The sequence below is a fragment of the Marmota flaviventris genome, chromosome 2, assembly GCF_047511675.1.
Source record: "Marmota flaviventris isolate mMarFla1 chromosome 2, mMarFla1.hap1, whole genome shotgun sequence".
Taxonomy (NCBI): domain Eukaryota; kingdom Metazoa; phylum Chordata; class Mammalia; order Rodentia; family Sciuridae; genus Marmota; species Marmota flaviventris.
The window spans coordinates 1,382,204-1,403,424 of NC_092499.1; the positions used below are offsets into that span (position 1 = coordinate 1,382,204).

General features: G+C 61.3%; 2 gene segments (V, D, J or C); both read left to right on the forward strand.

Annotated features, from left to right (window-relative positions):
- The first annotated feature begins 818 nt into the window (after positions 1 to 818).
- LOC114082123 (immunoglobulin heavy constant epsilon-like) lies at positions 819 to 5,442 on the forward strand. The segment is given in 7 exon segments: positions 819 to 846; positions 1,227 to 1,523; positions 1,725 to 2,048; positions 2,138 to 2,458; positions 2,542 to 2,868; positions 4,648 to 4,781; positions 4,863 to 5,442. Coding segments are annotated over 7 exon segments (1,500 nt in total).
- A 6,205-nt stretch (positions 5,443 to 11,647) lies between these two features.
- On the forward strand, positions 11,648 to 19,182 carry LOC114101542 (immunoglobulin heavy constant alpha 2-like). The segment is given in 6 exon segments: positions 11,648 to 12,943; positions 13,462 to 13,764; positions 13,989 to 14,318; positions 14,971 to 15,303; positions 18,569 to 18,803; positions 19,075 to 19,182. Coding segments are annotated over 4 exon segments (1,176 nt in total).
- The last annotated feature ends 2,039 nt before the right edge of the window (positions 19,183 to 21,221 follow it).

A 21,221-nucleotide genomic window follows, 5' to 3' on the forward strand; every position in this document is an offset into this window, starting at 1 on the left:
GAGCTTGGCTGGTCAAGGCTGGGCTGAGCGGGGCTGGGCTGAACTAGGCTGGGCTGAGCTATGCTGAGCTGGGCTGAGCTGGGCTGAGCTGGGCTGGGCTGAACTAGGCTGGGCTGAGCTGAGCTGAGCTGGGCTGAGCTGGGCTGGGCTGAGCTGGGCTGGGCTGAACTAGGCTGGGCTGAGCTGGGCTGAGCTGGGCTGAGCTGGGCTGGGCTGGGCTGGGCTGGGCTGAGCTGGGTAGGCTTGCTGGGCTGGGCTGACTGGTACTGAACTCCACTTTGTTGAGCTGATCATGTCTTTGTTAGGCCAAGTTGAACTGGATGTGGCAAAATGTGTCCTCGGTGTGTTTGCCCTGGAGTGATTCTGGCTGTCCTGGATAAAGTCCACTGGACCATGCTCACTAGATGGGGTGGGCAGAGTGGAGCAAGGTGGACTGAGCTGGGCTGGACACCGGGCTTTAGGAGCCTAGAGCTGGTTTTATGAGCAAGCCCAGCTGGCAACAAGGCCAGGGACTGGTACAGAGGTGTGTGTGAACCATGGGTGGGACTGTGGTGGCCTGTGAGGTGGCCTCTGTTCTCTAGCCTGTGGTGTCAAGGTCAGACTTCCCACCCTCCCCTAGGAGGTGGCAGGGAGGCAGAGCCCCAGGGAAGTCTGGACGGGCAGGCAAGGGCTGAGACGTCTGGAGGGCCAGGCAGGGGCTCACATCTGAGGAGCCGAGGCCTCTTAGAGCAGAGCTCAGGAGAGGGAGGGGACTCCCCATGGTAAGCCCACAATTCTGGGATGGGGGAAGGGGAAGACTAGCAGTCGGGGAAGACTCTGGGTCCCCAGCCCCCATGGGGGATACAGGTAGAGACAAAGGGACAATCTGGTAATTGCTGGGGTCTGTGGTTCCCTGGGTCCCAGGGGATCTGGGGTTGGGTCAGCCCCTGGTTCCTGGGGTGTCTGGGTCCTGGGCTTCAGCCTAGGGGAACAGCCTGGTCCTCTCCTGTTCTAGAGCCTTTGTCTCAGCCTTCAGGGCTGAGGCTGGGTAGATCCTGCAGCCCTTGAGGTGGGGTGCAGGGGTCCCCATGGCACCTGGGCCTGGGGCTTGGGAGGAAGAGGTGGAGTTAGAGAGTGAGGACTGGACCTACACAGGCCTGGCCATCTGGCCCCTAGGCTGGAGCAGGGCCCCCAGTCTGGGTCGCGTGGTAGTCTGAGGCCGGCCTGACCTGGACCCTGTCCTGCAGCCTCCATCCAGAAGCCGTCCGTCTTCCCCTTGCACTCCTGCTGCAGCGAGCCCACCTCCATGTCGCTGGGCTGCCTGGTCACAGGCTACTTCCCAGAGCCAGTGACTGTGACCTGGGACACAGGCTCCCTGAATGTGAGCACCCTGAACTTCCCCACCGCCAAACTCAGCTCCGGCCTCCTGGCCAGAACCAGCCAGGTGACCGTGTCCAGCACAGAGGAGTGGGCCAGGAGGAATTTCACCTGCAGCGTGGGCCATGCTCCATCGTCGACATCCCAGGTCAACAAGACCGTCCAAGGTAAGCGGGGCCAGGCTTGCTGCAGCCACCACAGGAGAAAGCAGTCACAGCAGCAGGGACTTCTCAAATGTGCCCAGCTGGGATGGGGAGGACCAAAGCAGGGCAGCACCCAGTGTGCCTGGGGACCTGGGCGGGGGCCAGGGGTGCCTGGAGGAGGAACCTGCAGCTCAGGGGACCTCACGGCTCACACCTCTGCCCTAGGTTGCTTGCTCTCCAACTTCACCGGCCTCGATGTGACGCTCTTCCACTCATCCTGTGACCCCAGTGGATCTCACTCCATCATCCAGCTCTATTGCCTCATTTCTGGCTACACCCCGGGTGACCTCGTGGTCACTTGGCTGAAGGACAAGAAGACACTCTTAAAAACGGCCTCATCCATTGCCCCACCCACGCAGGAAGGCAAGCTGGCCTCCACCCACAGCAAGATCAACATCACCCAGGAAGACTGGATGTCAGAGAGCATCTTCACGTGCCAGGTCACAACCCACGGCTCCAACTACCAGGCCCATGCCCAGAAGTGCACAGGTGTGGCCCCCTCCTGCCCTGACACCTGGACACCCAGGAGCCAGAGGCGGCTGAGCGGGAGCCTCATGCTGCCTCTCCCCACCCCACAGGTGACGAGCCACGAGGGATAATTACCTACCTGATCCCGCCCAGCCCTCTGGACCTGTACGTCCGCACAGCGCCCAAGCTCACCTGTCTGGTGGTAGACCTGGAAAGCAAAGAGGGCGTGACAGTGGTCTGGACCCGGGACAGCCAGAAGCCAGTGACCTCCGACCCCTGGGAGGCCAACAAGCAGCTCAACGCTACATTCAGCATCGTCTCCACCCTGCCAGTGGACGCCAAGGACTGGATCGATGGCGAAACCTACCGCTGCACGGTGACACACCCTGAGCTGCCCAAGCCCATCGTTCGGTCCATCACCAAGGCCCCCGGCAAGTCACGGGCCTGGGCAGGTGGGCTGGCCTCCCTAGTGGTCAGAGAGGGTGGAGGTGGGGCTGACACCTTTTGTCCACAGGCAAGCGCATGGCCCCCGAGGTCTACGTGTTCCTGCCACCTGAGGAGCAAGGGAGCCAGGACAAGCTCACCCTCACCTGCCTGGTCCAGAACTTCTTCCCCGTGGACATCTCGGTGCAGTGGCTTCGCAACGGGCAGATCCACAATGACCAGCACAGCACCACAGCGCCCCTCAAGACCAACACCTCCCACCCCTCCTTCTTCATCTTCAGCCGCCTAGAGATCACCCAGGCAGACTGGGCGCTGAATACCAAGTTCACCTGCCGCGTGGTCCACGAGGCACTTCCTGGCCGGAGAACCCTCGAGAAAACCGTGTTCAAGAGCCCTGGTAAATGAAGCCACCCTGCCGGCCTCTCCCCACAGGGCTCATCCAGCAGGGCAGGAAGGGAGGCCAGTCAGGCCTGTCCACTAGGCCTGTCCACTGTTGTGATGCACCAGGAAGCCACCCTAATAAACTCTGCAAAGCCTGCTCACAGCCCTGGGTGCCCATTCTTGGGGAGGGCAGGGCTGCAGGGCAGAATCATCTTCCACAGAAGGGCGCCCCAAAAGAGGGGCTGAGAGGGGCTGGGGCAGCAGTGAGGCCCGGCTCAACGACCAGGGGTGTCTGTCAAATAGCACACCACACGATGGGGCTCGGCACAGAGACCCTGCCCCCAAAGAGGGTCACAGAGTCGGAGGAGATGGTCCTCGGTGGGCCAGGGTGAGCATCCCAGGAGATGTCAGCTCTGTCCCTGGAGAGACAAGACCCCACACCTCCAGGTGTCCCTGCCAGAGTCAGACCCCAGACAGCCCTCTGCCTCCCTCTGGGCACGGGGCCAGGAGTCAAGCCCACTCACCCCCACGCCCTGACTGTCCTGCTGCATGGTCACACATGGGTCAGCACCCACTGTCCTCAGCCTTGCTGCCTCACTCCAGCCACAGCCACACACACGTATGTCCAGTCACATGCCCCTGTGCCACACATGCTGATCATGCAGCATTAGGCACCTGCAGCAGCACCCTGCACCTGCAGTGGGGCTCACAGCACCCACCCAACAGTGTGTCACATGTGCTCAGGACGGCCTGCCCCTGGCCTCCCATGGCTGCCCATGCGCAGACCACTCCAAGTCCTTCCCTCGACACAGCCAGGCTCCCAGGTCCAAGACAAAAAGGGAAACTCACACCTCAGCTGGGATTCCAGTGCCCCCACAAGACCTCCCCCTATGGCCCCAGCCTCCCCGGCCCACCCCTCCCTGGCGGCCCTACCCCACAGACAGGGAGATGGACACACAGCAGAAGTGACTGAGCTCTCCTGGTCCACCACAAGCCCAGAGCAGGATGCACGCCCTTCCCAGAGCCTGGAGGACAAGGGGTTAGAGCCATCATGTGCACCCAGGCCCCATCACATGCACAGCCACAGCCAGCTGGGCCTGTGCACTCCCACACAGCCACAGAGGGCATCGGGAGGCGGAGGGCACACGGCCCTCTGCAAGGGAGATGCCTCCCCACCCAGGCACCTTGCCACCAGGCCCTCCTCAGAGCAGGAGCACAGGAGTGGGCCCAGCACCCAGGGCCTGCCCCAGGCCCACCCAGCCCAACCCCAGGCTGTGATAGAGGAGGGCCACTGACCTCAGGTGACCAGAGACAGGCATGAGGCCGAGCAAATTGGTGAAGGTCCCAGAGAGGGCAAGGGCCCATCCCCCAGACCAGGAGGCTGCTCTGACCCCACAGGCCTGGGCTCAGAGTCTGCTCAGCTGGGCCAGCCCTCAGAGACTTGTCACCGTCACCAAGACTCCTGGGGTCAGAGCCCTTCATGAGGGCCCAGCATTCTCTGGGAGGGGCGCATGGGGCCAAGTTTGGGGCCAGGAGAGACAGGAGAAGTAGAGGGAGAGGAACAGGCCAGGCCTCCGGGCCTGGTGGGGCAGAGCACAGAGTCAAGGTCAGGAGTGGGCAGAAGACCAGGATCCCCTGAGCTACAAGCTGACTTGGTGGGCTTTGGGCCTCCAGCCCTCCAAGGCTGACGGGGGGCTCTGGGAAGTCCCACATGAGGCCGGGCAGGGAGCTCCTCTCCTGGGGGCCTCAGTGGGGGTTCCCTGGGCCGGGAAAACTGACTGGCCCGTCCTCCCAGAGCTAGACCTGCAGGACCTGTGCACAGAGGAGCTGGAGAGTGCCGAGCTGGATGGGCTGTGGACCAGCACCTGTGTTTTCATCTCCCTGTTCCTGCTCAGCGTGAGCTACGGTGCCACCATCACCCTCTTCAAGGTGGGGCCTGGCGCCTGGGCGGGTGGGGCCCAGAAGGCCCTGGGCCAGCTACGGCTGCCCTCACACACACCTTCTCCCCAGGTGAAGTGGGTCTTCTCCACAGAGCTGCGGAGCACACCCCAGGCCCTGCACGACTACGCCAACATCCTCCATCCGGGGGCCTAGCCAGGACACCCCGCCACGCAGCCGGGCCTCCGCGTCTGAGCCTCCTGGGGCTGCGGCTCTGCCCAGGTGGGATGAGGGAGCAGACCCACCCTGTCAGGGCCAGGGCTGGGGCCCAAGTACCAGCGCACCAGAGTCCAGAACGTTCCTCAGCCCCAAGGTTCCCCAAGACAGCCCATCAATCACAGACCTCACCCACTCTGAGACCAGCCCAGAACAGCGTCTGGCCCTTCGGCAGAGGGCTCCTGGCCGCAGGATGGGCGCTGACCGCCGGGACTCACCCAGGCCCACAGTCCTCAGGATGGCCCCCAACAACCAGAAAACACACTGAGGCCCAGAGCCATGGTCCCCACCACGGGAGGCAGCCAGCCCAGTCCCCTGGGCTGGGCAGAGGGGTCCCACAGCCTGGAGAGGGGTCCCCTCCTGCCCACAGCCTCGTCCACCTCCACCTGGCAGTCCTGTTCCCACCCAGGCTTCTCAGTAAAGCTCCTTCCATGGCCCAGGTCTCCTGAGCATGCTTTAGGGAAGTGTCTGTGGTCACCCTGGGGTGGCCGGAGGAAGGCACTCCAAGGACGTGGACGAGGGCCAGAGGGAAAGGAGGAGTCCAGTCAAGCAGCTGTCCTCTGTGAGAGCCCTCAACACCAGTCCCTGAGCTGTCCACACCTCTGGCCTCCAGCCCAGATTCACGTCCCCTCCTCTGTGAGGGAAAACCCCCACCTTGGGCCAAGCGATCGCCAATGCCCTGGTCAGAACAGGAGTCTGGGAGCTCGGATGCCGTCACCAAGGAGACGACGCTGTGGGGCCTCCCAGGACCTCAATCCATCCACCCTGACTCTGCAGAAGGCCAATCCCTGGCCCCGGCCCCACAGCCAGCCTGGACACTCACTTAGCTGAGAGGTGACCTTCGGTGAGCAAGGGCCACCAGGGGCTGGCCACCATCATCCTTGGGAAGAATACTGGTGGCCAAGGAGACTGAGCCGGGCACAGGGCACAGCCAGTGGCAAGGACCGAGGTGGCGGGGGCTGTGCCCTCCTCAGCAAGGCAAGTGGCTTCCCAGTTGGAAAGCTGCTCGCGGGGTCTCTGTGGAGCCCAACAAAAGTGAAGGGGAACACCTGTCCCCCCAGCTACCCAGGAGGCTGCAGAAGGACACCAGTTCAAGGCCAGCCTGGCAACATCACCAGACCCTGTCTCAAAATAAAAAGAACTGGGCAGCCATAGTTGGTGGGAGGGGAGGGAGGAATGAAGGAACTTTGGTTTGTGCAGAGGGGAGTGCGGGGAGGGGTGGGGCTGTGGGGATGGGGAGGAGGTAGAATGAGACGGACACTACTACCCTACAGACGTGTGTGATGACACCACTGGAGTGACCGCCCCGGGTGCAGCCAGAGGAAGAAGAAGCTGTGCTCCATTTGTGAACAATGTGTCAAAACGCATTCTACTGTCACATCTAACTAAATCGAACAAATTAAAATAAACTTTAAAAAAAAAATGGGGCTGGAGATATAGCTCAGAGGTACAGCGCTTGCCTAGCATGCATGAGGCCTGGGGTTTGATCCCCAGAACCACGAAAAATGGTGGGGAGAATCCATGAACACATACAACAAAGGGCAGACTTCCTTCAGAAACAAAGAGCACTCTGGAACCAATTAAAAAAAAAAACAAAAAACAAGAAAGATGAGCAATGGGTCCTTCACAGAAGGAAAAACTCAGCAGCCAATAACGTGAAGAAAAGTTTCAGTGGTGGACAGCTACAGTAGGAGGACACGAGGGTGGGGCCCCAGCCCTGGTTGAGGGCTGTGAACTCTTTAGACCATTCGGAGGCCAAGTGACCAAACACCCTTGTTATCATCATGGCAGTGGCCCTACAGGGGGACCTGCAGCAGGGCAGCAGGTCCAGTGTCACATGAACTCTGAACCAGGATGGAAATGGGCCCCTGGAGCAGCCAAACTGGGTAGCACCAGACCCCACTCTGGGCAGAAGAGCAGCACTGGGAGGCGGGAGGCTGGGGAGGCTCGTCTGAGACAGGAGAGCTGCTCCGAACAGGAGGGCTTCCAAAGTTTTCCAGGCCACAGCCCCTGTGCACCCCCACAGACACACGCTCTGGAGAAGCCAGGCCCCGCCCCAGCCCGTGGCCTGCCAGGCTCTCCTTCCAAGCTGGGCACCTCCTCCTGTGTGCTGGACCGAGGGCATCCCGGGGCAAAGCCAGTGTCTTCTTTCTCTGACTCACACCCCAGAGCGTGAGACTCCACAGCCCCAGAGTGGGACGCCGTCACACAGGCATGGGCTGTAGCTCCCGCAGCCCGGAGCAAGTCAGCTGGTCTCCTCGTTCCAGAGCACCCAGGGAACTGGACCACCCGCAGCCAGGGTCCAGAGCCCGCGTGTGGAGCCCGCGAGACCTGCTTCCCAGGACGAGAGCACACCCTGCCGGGTCCTCCTCTTCACTCTCTCCCTGGCCCACAAGAGAGGCACTCATGTCCTGGACCCTGGGAATCACCCCTTTGGAAGAAGGGCCTTTGCAGATGCAGTCAGGGTCGATGGGCCCTGAATCCAGGGGCAAAGTCCTTTTAACCAGCCACAGAGAGGGCAGAGGCAGGGCCAGCGGGCTGAATGCCCATGTCCCCTGGAGATGTAGATGCTGAAACTGAAGGCTGGCACCTTGGCAGACCCTGACCACGGGACCAGGGAAGGCCACCAAGGAGGGCTGTCACACAGGGTCACCTGGGCGAACACGACAGACTCAGCCAATCCCAGCGCTGCCCAGAGCTGCCACAACCCACAAAGACCCTTCTGTCCAGCCCAGGTGATGCCACTTTGTTGATCCAGGGGCCACAGGAGCTTTCAAACACCCGCACACCCTCCTGCTTGCCTCAACCTGGCCCTCCTGGCCTCTTGAACCGCCCACCATGGGCCATGGCAGCACTCCTTCCTGGTGACCGCTGGAGGGTCTCTGTTGTGACTTAGGTTGGCAAAGCCCTCAGCTGAAAGGCTGGGATTGGGGGCCTCTGGAAGGCGACTGGGTCACAATGAGCAACACTGACCACAGGCCCCACACAGTGGCCATCTACGAATCAAGAAGCAGCCCTCGCTGGAATGACCACTGACCATGGTCATCAGCCACCAGGACTGCAACAAGTCAGTGTGCTCTGGGCAGGCTGGCTGTGTTTTCTCACAGCAGCCAGGTGACCGAGACAGGCAGCCACAGCGCCCCCATTGACAGCAACGAGCCTCCGGGACCCCAGGCGCCTCCCACCCCCTCCAGCAGTCCCCTGATGGACCTCACAGCCAGAGGGCCCTCCATTCTCCCCACACTTCCCAAGGCCCTGCTTATGAAGCGCTTCCAAGTCCCCCAAAAGAGCTGACTCTCCTGCCCCAGGGCCCAGAGCCACCTGATGCCCACTTGTGCCCAGAGTTCTTTCTCGAGGCCTCCCTGGCCGTGGCCCCCTCTGGCCAGCCCTATGCTTTGGGGTCCAGGCACCGCTGGCCCTCAGTGCTCCTCCCAGCCTCTGTCCCGTCCATCTCTGTCTCAGCGTCTGGGAGCCTCTGTGTGGATTTCCGTCTCTCCTGTCCTGCATCTTGGCCCCCGGCCCAGCACTGTGGCCAGTCATGTAGAGCCCTAGTCTCACCACGGCCTGTGGGGTCACACAGCCCAAGCCACACACACCTGTCCCCACCACAACCAGACCACAGACCAGACATGACGTGGAGGTGAGCGGCCACAATATGGAGGTGGAGCAGGAAGTGGGCGAGTGACCCCCGTGTGGGCCAGACATACAGTCATACAGCCCCTCCCCAGTGGGGCCCCAAGCACCCAGACTGCCCCAGCCCTGGGCAAAGGGTCCACAGTGGGGCAGAGGGCTGCTGAGGACACAGCCCTCCAGCCTGGGCCTAGAGCAAGCCTGAGCTCCTGCCCTGGCACAGTCCCTCTGGAGCAGGCAGGCAATGGCCATGAGGGTGGACCACAGCCCAGGGCCACCAGGCCAAGAGGGGGGAGGGCTCAGAGGCCTGAGCACGTAGACTGCGACGCTCTATGGCCTCCTGTCCTCCTCAGACGTGGACAGCAACGCCAGGCCTGGGCACTCCTAGAAACTCAGGATGGAGAAGAGGCCTCCAGACCAAGAAGGTGAGGGGAGAGGTACCAGAGGACACACAGCAGGGCATGGACGTGGAAAGCCAAAAGGGGCCGTGGGCAGGGATGCAGCCCTGATGGGGACCGGAAGGCATCCGAGCTGAGCAGAAGGACGTGAGAGGATGGGAAGGGCAGGCTGGGCCACACCTGTCTGCTGAGCTGGGCCGCCCAACACTAGGCTGATCAGGCTCCACTAGGCTGAGCTGGGCTGGGCTAGACTACGCTGGACCAAGCTGGACCAAGCTGGGCCAAGCTGGGCTGAGATGGGCTAAGCAGGGCTGAGCTGAGCTGGGCTGGGCTGAGCAGAACTGGGCTGAGTTGAGCTGGACCAAGCTGGGCTGAGCTGGGCTGAGCAGGGCTGGGCTGAGCTGGACTGGGCTGAGCTGGGATGGGCTGGGCTGGGCTGGGCTGAGCTGGGCTGGGCTGAGCTGGGCTGAGCAGGGCTGGGCTGAGCTGGACTGGGCTGGGCTGGGCTGGGCTGAGCTGGGCTGAGCAGGGCTGGGCTGAGCTGGACTAGGCTGAGCTGGACTGGGCTGGGCTGAGCTGGGCTGGGCTGGGCTGGGCTGGGCTGAGCTGGGCTGGGCTGAGCTGGGCTGAGCAGGGCTGGGCTGAGCTGGACTGGGCTGAGCTGGGCTGGGCTGGGCTGGGCTGAGCTGGGCTGAGCTGGGCTGAGCAGGGCTGAGCTGGGCTGAGCTGGGCTGGGCTGGGCTGGGCTGGGCTGAGCTGGGCTGAGCAGGGCTGAGCTGAGCTGGGCTGAGCTGGGATGGGATGGGATGGGATGGGATTGGCTGAGCTGGGCTGGGCTGGGCTGGGCTGGGCTGGGCTGAGCTGGGCTAAGTTGGACTGGGCTGGGCTGAGCTGGGCTGAGTTGGGCTGAGCAGGGCTGAGCTGAGCTGGGCTGAGCAGGGCTGAGCTGAGCTGAGCTGGGCTGAGCTGGGCTGAGCTGGGCTGAGCTGAGCTGGGCTGGGCTGGGCTGAGCAGGGCTGAGCTGAGCTGGGCTGGGCTGAGCTGGGCTGGGCTGAGCTGGGCTGAGCTGGGCTGAGCTGGGCTGAGCAGGGCTGAGCTGGGCTGGGCTGGGCTGGGCTGGGCTGGGCTGAGCAGGGCTGAGCTGAGCTGAGCTGGGCTGAGCTGGGCTGAGCTGGGCTGAGCTGAGCTGGGCTGGGCTGGGCTGAGCAGGGCTGAGCTGAGCTGGGCTGGGCTGAGCTGGGCTGGGCTGAGCTGGGCTGAGCTGGGCTGAGCTGGGCTGAGCAGGGCTGAGCTGGGCTGGGCTGAGCTGGGCTGGGCTGGGATGGGATGGGATGGGATGGGCTGAGCAGGGCTGAGCTGAGCTGAGCTGGGCTGAGCTGGGCTGAGCTGGGCTGAGCTGAGCTGGGCTAAGTTGGACTGGGCTGGGCTGAGCTGGGCTGAGCTGGGCTGAGCTGGGCTGAGTTGGGCTGAGCAGGGCTGAGCTGAGCTGGGCTGAGCTGGGCTAAGTTGGACTGGGCTGGGCTGAGCTGGGCTGAGCTGGGCTGAGCAGGGCTGGGCTGGGCTGGGCTGGGCTGGGCTGAGCTGGGCTGAGCTGGGCTGGGCTGGGCTGGGCTGAGCTGGGCTGAGCAGGGCTGAGCTGAGCTGGGCTGAGCTGGGCTAAGTTGGACTGCACTGGGCTGAGCTGGGCTGAGTTGGGCTGAGCAGGGCTGAGCTGAGCTGGGCTGAGCTGGGCTAAGTTGGACTGGGCTGGGCTGAGCTGGGCTGAGCTGGGCTGGGCTGAGCTGGGCTGAGCTGGGCTGGGCTGGGCTGGGCTGAGCTGGGCTGAGCAGGGCTGAGCTGAGCTGGGCTGAGCTGGGCTAAGTTGGACTGCACTGGGCTGAGCTGGGCTGAGTTGGGCTGAGCAGGGCTGAGCTGAGCTGGGCTGAGCTGGGCTAAGTTGGACTGGGCTGGGCTGAGCTGGGCTGAGCTGGGCTGAGCTGGGCTGGGCTGGGCTGAGCTGGGCTGAGCAGGGCTGGGCTGGGCTGGGCTGAGCTGGGCTGGGCTGGGCTGAGCTGTGCTGGGCGGAGCTGGGCTGAGCAGGGCTGAGCTGAGCTGGGCTGAGCTGGGCTGGGCTGGGCTGGGCTGGGCTGGGCTGAGCTGGGCTAAGTTGGACTGGGCTGGGCTGAGCTGGGCTGGGCTGAGCTGGGCTGAGCAGGGCTGAGCTGAGCTGGGCTGAGCTGGGCTAAGTTGGACTGGGCTGGGCTGAGCTGAGCCGGGCTGGGCTGAGCTGGGCTGGGCTGAGCTGGGCTGAGCTGGGCTGAGCAGGGCTGGGCTGGGCTGAGCTGGGCTGGGCTGGGCTGGGCTGAGCTGGGCTGAGCAGGGCTGGGCTAAGTTGGACTGGGCTGAGCTGGGCTGAGCTGAGCTGGGCTGAGCTGGGCTGAGCTGGGCTGAGCAGGGCTGAGCAGGGCTGAGCTGGACTGAGCTGGGCTGGGCTGAGGTAGGCTGGGCTGAGCTGAGCTAGGCTGGGCTGAGCAGGGCTGAGCTGGGCAGAGCTGGGCTGGGCTGGGCTGAGCAGGGCTGAGCTGGGCAGAGCTGGGCTGGGCTGGGCTGAGCAGGGCTGAGCTGGGCAGAGCTGGGCTGGGCTGGGCAGAGCTGGGCTGAGCTGGGCTGGGCTGGTTTGGGTTGGATGGTCTGAGCTAGGTGGTCTGAGCTGGTCTCAGCTTGTTGAGCTGGGCTAAATGGAGCTAGGTGGGCTGAGCTGGGCTTGTCTGAGCTGGAGTGAGCTGAAATCGGCTAGGCTGATCTGGGCTTTGCTGAATTGGGCTGAGCTGGACTGAGCTTGGCTGAGCTGGACTAGGCTGATCTGAGCTGGGCTGATCTGGGCTGGGCTGGGCTGGGCTGGGCTGGTCAGTGTTGAGCTGAACTGAGCTGAGCTGGTTTGGGTTGGACGGTCTGAGCTAGGTGGTCTGAGCCATGCTGAGCTGGGCTGAACAGCAAGCTGGGCTGAGCAGGGCTGAGACGAGCTGGGCTGGACTAAGGGGGATGATCAGGTTGGGCTGAACAAGGTCTCAGCTGCACTGAGCTGAGCTGGGATGGCTGAAGTTGGGTGGGCTGAGCTAGACTGGGATGAGCTGAGTGGGGCCGAGCCTGCCAGGCTGAGCGAGGCTGAACAGGGCTTCACTGCAGTGGGCTACTCTGGGCTGACCTAGGCGAAGCTGGGCCAAGCTGAGCTGGACTGAACTGGGCTGGGGTGAGCTAGACAGAGTGAGCTGAGCTGGGCCAAGAGGAGCTGATCCAGCCTGAGCTAACTAGGCTGAGATTAGCTTGGCAAAACTGGACTGAACAGTGCCAATCTCTACCTGGCTGGGCTGACCAGGGCTGACCAGGGCTGAGCTGGGTGAAGCTGAGCTGGGTAAACCAAATAGAGCTGGGCTGAGCTGATCTACTCTGAATGGGTGGACTGGGCTGGGCTGAGCTAGGCTGAGCTGAGCTGGCCTGAGATGGACAGAACCTGGCCAAACTGAGCTGAGCTGGACTGAACTGGCTGACCTGAGCTAGAAGACTGAGTTAGACTGCACTGAGCTGAGCACAGCTGAGCTGAGCTGGGACGAGATGGGCCGGGCCGGGCTGGGCTGTGCAGGGCAGGGGATGGCCTAAGCTAGATGCACAGTCCTGGTCGAGGTTTTCTGGGACTCTGCGCAGAACTGAAGAGTAGTCTGCAGGCTGAGTGCAGACCAGCCCCAGTCCCTGGGTCCAGCCAGACTGTCCCTCCCTTTCTTTGGAGCATGGGGGCCATGAAGTAAAAGGTCCATCCAGGGTGCTCTTCTCTCTTTCCTTGCTGCCCTGAAATCCGGCCGTGCACTTCCTGTGTCCTGGTCTTGTCCCGGCGGAAGCCCTGCTCTGCACTGGGCCTCTGGCCTTGAGACCCATGTAGGTCTTGGGAGTCTTCTGCTGCGTGTTGGGTGCTGAGATGGGGTTGGTGGAGTGGTGGGTGATGGGCCTGTGACACTGCAGGAGAAGTTGAGGTGGGCACAGCATGGTACCCCCAGGCAGGCTTGCTTCAACAGCAAGGCAGCTCTGTGCCTTCCTGGGCCCAAGTTATGACCCCCACCCTGGGGAGAGCAGGAGTGAGGCTGGGGAGCCAGAGGCTGCTCAGCAGTGGAGCCTGTTTGGAAAGGACAGCTCACCATCTGTGCAGAGGCCCTGTCTCAGGCCAGACTGGGTCCTTGTGCAGGCACAGTGTAGGGGTCAGTTTCCAAAGCAGTGAAGGGTCGGCTGGCTCCAATCCCAGGCCCATGGCATAGAAGCTGTGTGACCTAGGCAGTTGCCAGCCCTCTCTGGGCCACATTCCTCTGCAGTCAAGCGAAGCAGGCATGGTCCTGTCCGGAGTGGCTCTCTGGAGGTGGGCAGCGAGGGCCATCCATCTCACAGCATGTCCTGTGTTCCAGTCTCCATGACCAAGCCCAGCGTCTTCCCACTGAGCGGCCCTCGAGACAAGTCAGCCAACCAAGTGATCATTGGCTGCCTGATTCAGAACTTCTTCCCCTCGGGGCCCGTGACCGTGACCTGGGGCAAGAATGGAGAAGGCGTGACCGTCACTGACTTCCCGCCTGCCCAGGCCACAGGGGGCCTGTACACCATGAGCAGCAAGCTGACCCTGCCAGCCTCCGAGTGCCCAGAGAACACATCTGTGAAGTGCAGCGTGCAGCACACCTCGAACCCCGCCCAGGAAGTGGAGGTGCCCTGTGAAGGTCAGAGGGCACCTGGAGCGGGGCCACCACCCTGCCCTGACCCAGCACCTGGACCGTGCCCCACTGAGGCCCCCCTTGGGAGCCGAGGTTCCCTGAGAGTGAACTGCCTGATGAGACCCTGGGGTGGCCACAGACGGGCCAGGAGGGGGCCACGGCTCAAGGATGGGGACAGGGAAGGGGGTAGGAGGGGCATGCTGACCTGCCAGTCCCTCTCTCGGTTCCAGAAACTGTGGTGGTGCTCCCTCCCGTCTGCGGCCAACCCCGCCTCTCCCTGCTCCGGCCGGCCCTTGAGGACCTGCTCCTGGGCTCTGACGCCAGCCTCACGTGCACACTGAGTGGCCTCAAGAGTCCAGATGGGGCCAGCTTCACCTGGGAGCCCTCAGTCGGGAAGAACGCTGTCCAGACGACTGGGCGAGACTCCTGCGGCTGCTACAGCGTGTCCAGTGTCCTGCCCGGCTGTGCCGAGCCCTGGAACCGCGGGGACATCTTCACGTGCACGGCCACCCATCCTGAGTCCAGCCAGGCACTAACTGCCACCATCAGCAAAGCCACAGGTGGGCTCTGCCGCACCCGTCTCTTCACGGTGCCACAGCCCGCACGCCGGCCTCCTCCAGCACCAGGCTCGACTCACGGGCTACACACACTCACACACTCACACAGACACTCACACTCACACAGACACTCACACTCACACTCACACACAGACACTCACAGACACACACACACAGGCGCTCATACACCGGCACTCACACACTCACACACACACACACACAGGCACTCACTCACACACAGACACACACTGACACACACACAGACACACACAGAGACACACACTCACACTCACACACAACACTCACACACATAGGCACTCACACACACAGACACTCACACAGACACACTCACACACACAGTCACACTCACACACACACACAGGCACTCACACACACTCACACACAGACACACACTGACACACACAGACACACACAGAGACACACACTCACACACAACACTCACACACAACACTCACACACACAGACACTCACACACACACACACACTCACACACACACACACTCACACACTCACACTCCCACAGGCCCCACTGTACAGGGAGACAGGCCGGCTGGGGGTTCAGGCCAGGCCCAGGTGCCCAGCTAGGTAGGGACTCCTTCTGCTCAGACCCCTGACCCAGCTCTCTTCCCTCCAGAGAACACCTTCCGGCCCCAGGTCCACCTGCTGCCGCCGCCGTCGGAGGAGCTGGCCCTGAACGAGCTGGTGTCGCTGACGTGCCTGGTGCGGGGCTTCAGCCCCGAGGACGTGCTGGTGCGCTGGCTGCACGGGGGCCAGGAGCTGCCCAGCAGCGAGTACCTGACGTGGAAGCCCCTGAAGGAGCCCGAGCAGGGCCCCACCACCTTCGCCGTGACCAGCGTGCTGCGTGTGACGGCCGCGTCCTGGAAGCAGGGGGACAACTTCTCCTGCATGGTGGGCCACGAGACCCTGCCCCTGGCCTTCACCCAAAAGACCATCGACCGCCTGTCGGGTAAACCCACCCACGTCAACGTGTCCGTGATCATGGCGGAGGCCGACGGCACCTGCTACTGAGCCGCCCGCCCCAGCCCTTGAATAAACTCTATGCCCATCCATAGCGGCCACGCGCTTCCGTCCATCCTAGGGTCTGCAGCACGCTGGGAGGGGGCCAGGGAGGGAAGAGCGCCCGCTGCCCTGAGCCTCTGAGGGCCTTGGCACCATGGGGACGTCCCCACCTGGAGGGCGCGTGTGAGTGTGTGCGCTGTGCCTGTGTCCTGTGAAGAGGTGGACAGGGAGTCCTGAGTGGGTGGGGGCTGCTGCCTGTGGGGACAAGGCTGGCGCAGGAGCCATAGAGGGGTGGCACCGAAGGGGAGCGGAGTCCCAGGCCCGCCCTGCCCTCAGCGGGCCAGTCTAGGCAAGCCAGGTACGGCCGGGCAGGACAGGGAGGCACTGCCCGCACCCAGGCCACCCGTGGCCGCCCCGCCCCGTGCCTCACATGGCTCTGCGCCCGTGCACATGCATGCACACACACACTCACTCTCTCACACACACACTCACACAGACACACACACACTCTCATATACACAGACACACTCTCACATTCACACACAGACACACACTCATTCTCTCTCACACACACACTCTCACACACATACACACTCACACAGACTCACACTCACACACTCCCTCTCACACACACATACACACACACAGACACAGACACACACTCTCTCATATACAGACACACTCTCTCACATACACACACAGATACACTCATACACACACATACATACACTCTCACACAAACACACACTCTCACACACATAGATACTCTCACTCACATACTCACACACACACATACTCATATACACTCATATTCACACACACTCTTAAACACATACATACTCATACACACATATACTCACACACACTCTCTCACACACATACACACATACACACTCCTTACACACTCACACACACACTCTCACACTCTAACACACTCACTCTCCCATACACACACATACACACACATACACACACTCTCACACTCTCTCACACATACTCTCACACACACACACTCTCTCACACACATTCACACACTCTCTCACACGCTCTCACACACTCCGACACACACACTCACACACTCCAACATATACACTCTCTCACACTCTCACATACACATACACACACACTCTCATACATACATGCACACACTCACACACACTCTGACACACACTCTCACATATACACTCACACACACATACACACACACTCACTCTCTCACACACACATACACACATTCCAACACTCTCACACTCCAACACACTCACACATACTCTGACATATACTCTCTCACACACACTCACTCACACTCTCTCACAAACATTTACACACTCTCTCACACACACTCTCACACACACTCTGACATATACTCTCTCACACTCTCACACACACATACACACATAATCACACACACAGAGACACTACAACACACACACTCTCACAAACACTCTGAAATACACTCTCTCAGACTCTCTCACACACAGATTCACACACACTCTGTCTCACACACACATAAACACACACTCTCTTTCACACATATACTCTATACACACTCTCTCTCTCTCACACACACACACACACACACTCATCTGAGCCCTGCAGATGCAGGAAATACACAGCCCAAGCTCACGCCAGGCAAGCAAGGGGAAGCCCCTCCCAAGCCCCAGTGTGTCCCCAGGCTGTTGCACACCCAGGCCTCTCCTGGCCTCCCTGCATGTCCAGCTATGCACAGCTCAAAACACTGCTGTAGATCCCCCAAGCAGCACCTGCCCGCTGCACAGTCCCCAGACTCAGTGTCCCTTCCCTTCCTGAGCCCACTATGACTCAGGCAATAGACGGGGCAGAGGCCAAGGCTGGGAGGCTTGGGCAGACCAGGGAGACTCTCCCACACAGGCCCCTTGTGGCCTCGGAATTCTGCTTGGGCTCCCAAGAGCACGTGAGAACAGCCCCACGTCTTTGTGGGGCAGCTGGCACCAAGATGCCCACAAGGGGGCAGCGGGGCCTCTGCTTTCTTCTCAGTTGCTCTCGGAGCCTCCCCAGGGAACCTGCTTCTAACAGCCTCCGCCTGCACTCAGGGCCAAGGTGGAGTGGACCGTCCACACCCTGGACTCTGCTGTCCCCCTTGAGGAGGGTTTAGTCACCATAGGGCCACAGGGAGACTGGGGAGAGCCTGTCCCCAGAGAAGTGCTCCAGCCACTCCAAGGGGCCCAGGACATGACCCAAAAGAAGGCCTTCTAGAAAGAAGGGGAAAGAGTTAGAGTGGTCCAGGAAGGGCTGGGCCAGCAGGTGGAGAGCAGACAGATGGATTGTGGACGCAGGATAAATGGATGGGTGGGTGGGTAGACAGGTGGGTGGGGGGCTGAGTGGAAGAGAGCTTTACAGAGGGTGGGTGGATGGGTGGATCATATAGCCCCATGGATGGACGGCTGATAGATGGACGAATGGCTGAGAGCCCCATGGGTGGGTGGGTGGATGGGTGGGTGAGAAGATGGATGGGTGGATGAAAACTCCATGGATGGATGAGTGAATGGATGGGTGGATGGATGGATGGGTAAGTGGGTATGGGTGGATGGAGGGATAGACAGACGGATGGATGGATGGATGGATGGGTGGGTGATAACTGGATGGTGGATCGGTGGAAGAATGGATGGACAGAAGGAGGCTAGCTATATGGATGGACAGAGGAGTAGACAGAGGCAGGATGAACTGGATGTATCAGCAGGGGACAGGCAGGCCCAACCCCATTTGACATGGGCGATTTATGCCCTGGGACCTGAAGACAGCAGGACTGCCATGCTGGTGGCCTTCAGGGCCCTCGCTGGTGTGCCTCTGCCAGGTTTCCTGGGAAGGCCACAGAGGCCGTGTCACACTCTCCAGCCCTCCGCACTCTGACCTCAGACCCAGAGCTCTGTAGGTCTGGGAGGCCACTGAGGGCCTGCATGGGGCTGAGGCCCAGGTGGCCTGGGCTGGAGTCTCCTCGGGCCACAGGACAATGCTCACCCTCCTGCCTGCCAGGTCTCTCGCCTGGTGTCCTGAGAGACAGCGGCCTGTGGGCCTCCCAGAGCTGCCAAGGTCCCAGACCCTTACCTGGGCCCTGTTGCTCCGACACATTTCAGACCTGAAGCAGGGAACCTGTGCTACCAGGGCCAGACCCCGGGGTGTAGGAAGGGAAGCCTGAGACCCAGGCCCTCACCCATGTGGGCTTCGGCCTGCAGGTCCTCTGTGTCTTCCAGACTGTCAGGAGCCACTGCCCTACGTGGTGCTGGACCAGCCACAGGAGATCCTGGAGGAGGACGTCCCAGGGGCCAGCCTGTGGCCCACCACCGTCACCCTCCTCACCCTCTTCCTGCTGAGCCTGTTCTATAGCACAGCGCTGACCGTCACGACCGTGCGGGGCCCGCCTGGCAGCAAAGAGGGCCCACAGTACTGAGGAGGAGACAGCCGGCCCAGGTGGGGTGCAGGAGGGAGTCCGTGGGCCAGCGTGGGAGGGTGCGCTCGGTTCTGTGGACCGGAAGAGACCACCTGTTCCCACCGTGTGGGCTTTGCTCTCCCAGGAAGTGGGTCCCTTCACACCCACTGAGGACGTGGGGGTCATGTGGGAGGTCCCCACAGGCGCAGTAACTTCAAGATTCAGCCCAGTCTCGGGGCCAGGCCTGGGTCAGGGGCACAGACAAGGACCTGCCCACCTCAGGACCCCCTCTGGCCCCTCTTGTCTTCACAGGGAGGAAACGTGGAGACACCCTGGATGTGTCAGAGCTGAGCCCCGAGTGAGGCCACGGTCTCACCCCCACTCTCCGCTTTCCCGTGCAATAAACTGATGCCAAACGCAGACATTCTCAGACTCTCAGACAAGTGGGGGGCAGGGACTGTGATGGCACAGACTGGGGCATGCCTATCTCTAGAGGGGGGAGTCAGGGCAGGAGGGACAGAGTGACCCTTGTCTCGTGTCTGAGACAGGACCTGGTCCCACCTGAGACTGAGGCCAAAGGTTGAATTCTAGCTTCACCAACGGACAATGTCCAGGAAGACTCCTCCTCAGAGCTGTGGCCAGGTCCCCAACCTTGATCCCTAGGCCCTGATCTCTGACACTGCTTGCTCCTGAACCCTTGGCCAGGCCTATAGGCACCCAGAGTGGGTCCTGAACGCTGACCCCTGGTCCTGAACCATTGCCCTTATCCTGAGCACTGAGGCCTGGTCCTGATAACTGGGCACTGGGAGGCTCACTGAGCTCTGAATGATTAGCCTTGGTCCTGAGCACTGGGCCCTGACCTGATCACAAGGCCATGGTCCTGACCAGTGAATCCTGTTCCAAATCACTAGACCCTGATCCTGATTCCAAGCCTGGGTCTTGATCACTGGGACACAGTCCAGAACCCGTGAGCTCTGATTGTGATCACTGGGCCCTGGCCCTGGTCACTGGAGCATGGTACTGATGCACTAGGCCTTCGTACCAATCACTGAGATATCGCTTGGTGACAGGGCAGACATTTGGGTCACTGGGCCCTGGTCCTGCTCACTGGGCCCTGGCCCTGGTCCTGGATACTAAGCCCTGGTCCTGATCACTGAGTCCTGGTCCTGATCACTGGGCCCTGGTCTTGATTACAGTACCCTAGTTCTTACACCTGGGTATTGGTATGAACACTGGGCCCAGGTTCTGATCACTAGGCCCTGGTCCTGATCACTGGGCCCTGGCCCTGGTCACTGAGCCCTGGTCCTGGTCACTGAGTCCTGTTCTTCATCATTTATTCCTGGTTCTGGTTACTAGGCCCTGGTCCTGATCATTGGGCCCTGGCCCTGGTCACTGGGCCCTGGTTCTGATCACTGAGCCCTGGTCCTGGTCACTGAGTCCTGGTCTTCATCATTTAGTCCTGGTCCTGGTTACTAGGCCCTGGTCCTGATCACCAGGCCCTGGCCCTGGTCACTGGGCCCTGGTTCTGATCACTGGGCCCTAGTCCTGGTTATTGGTATGGACACTGGGCCCAAGTCCTGATCACTGAGTCCTGGTCCTCATCATTAAGTCCTGGTCCTGATCACTGGGCCCTGGTCTTGATTACAGTACCCTAGCTCTTACACCTGGGTATTGGTATAAATACTGGGCCCAAGTCCTGGTCACTGAGCCCTGCTCCTGTTCACTGGGCCCTGGTCCTCATCATTAAGTCCTGGTCCTGATCACTGGGTCCTGGTCCTCATCATTAAGTCCTGGTCCTGATCACTGGGCCCTGGTCCTCATCATTAAGTCCTGGTCCTGATCACTGGGCCCTGGTCTTGATTACAGTACCCTAGCTCTTACACCTGGGTATTGGTATAAACACTGGGCCCAAGTCCTGGTCACTGAGCCCTGCTCCTGTTCACTGGGCCCTGGTCCTCATCATTAAGTCCTGGTCCTGATCACTGGGTCCTGGTCTTGATTACAGTACCCTAGCTCTTACACCTGGGTATTGGTATAAACACTGAGCCCTGGTCCTCATCATTAAGTCCTGGTTCTGGTCACTGGGTCCTGGTCCTCATCATTAAGTCCTGGTCCTGATCACTGGGCCCTGGTCCTCATCATTAAGTCCTGGTCCTGATCACTGGGCCCTGGTCCTCATCATTAAGTCCTGCTCCTGATCACTGGGCCCTGGTCCTCATCATTAAGTCCTGCTCCTGATCACTGGGCCCTGGTCTTGATTACAGTACCCTAGCTCTTACACCTGGGTGCTGGGGTCCTGCCCTAGCGGGGTCCAGGGGGTCCTGAAGGATGAGTGGGTCGGTGCCAAGGAGGAGACAGGAGTCTTGGAGGGATCTCTAGAGAGCTTATGCAGCTTGCTCTGGGTCACCTTTTCTTGCCATTTTTCTCATCATTATGGATTCAGAATACGTCACTGATTA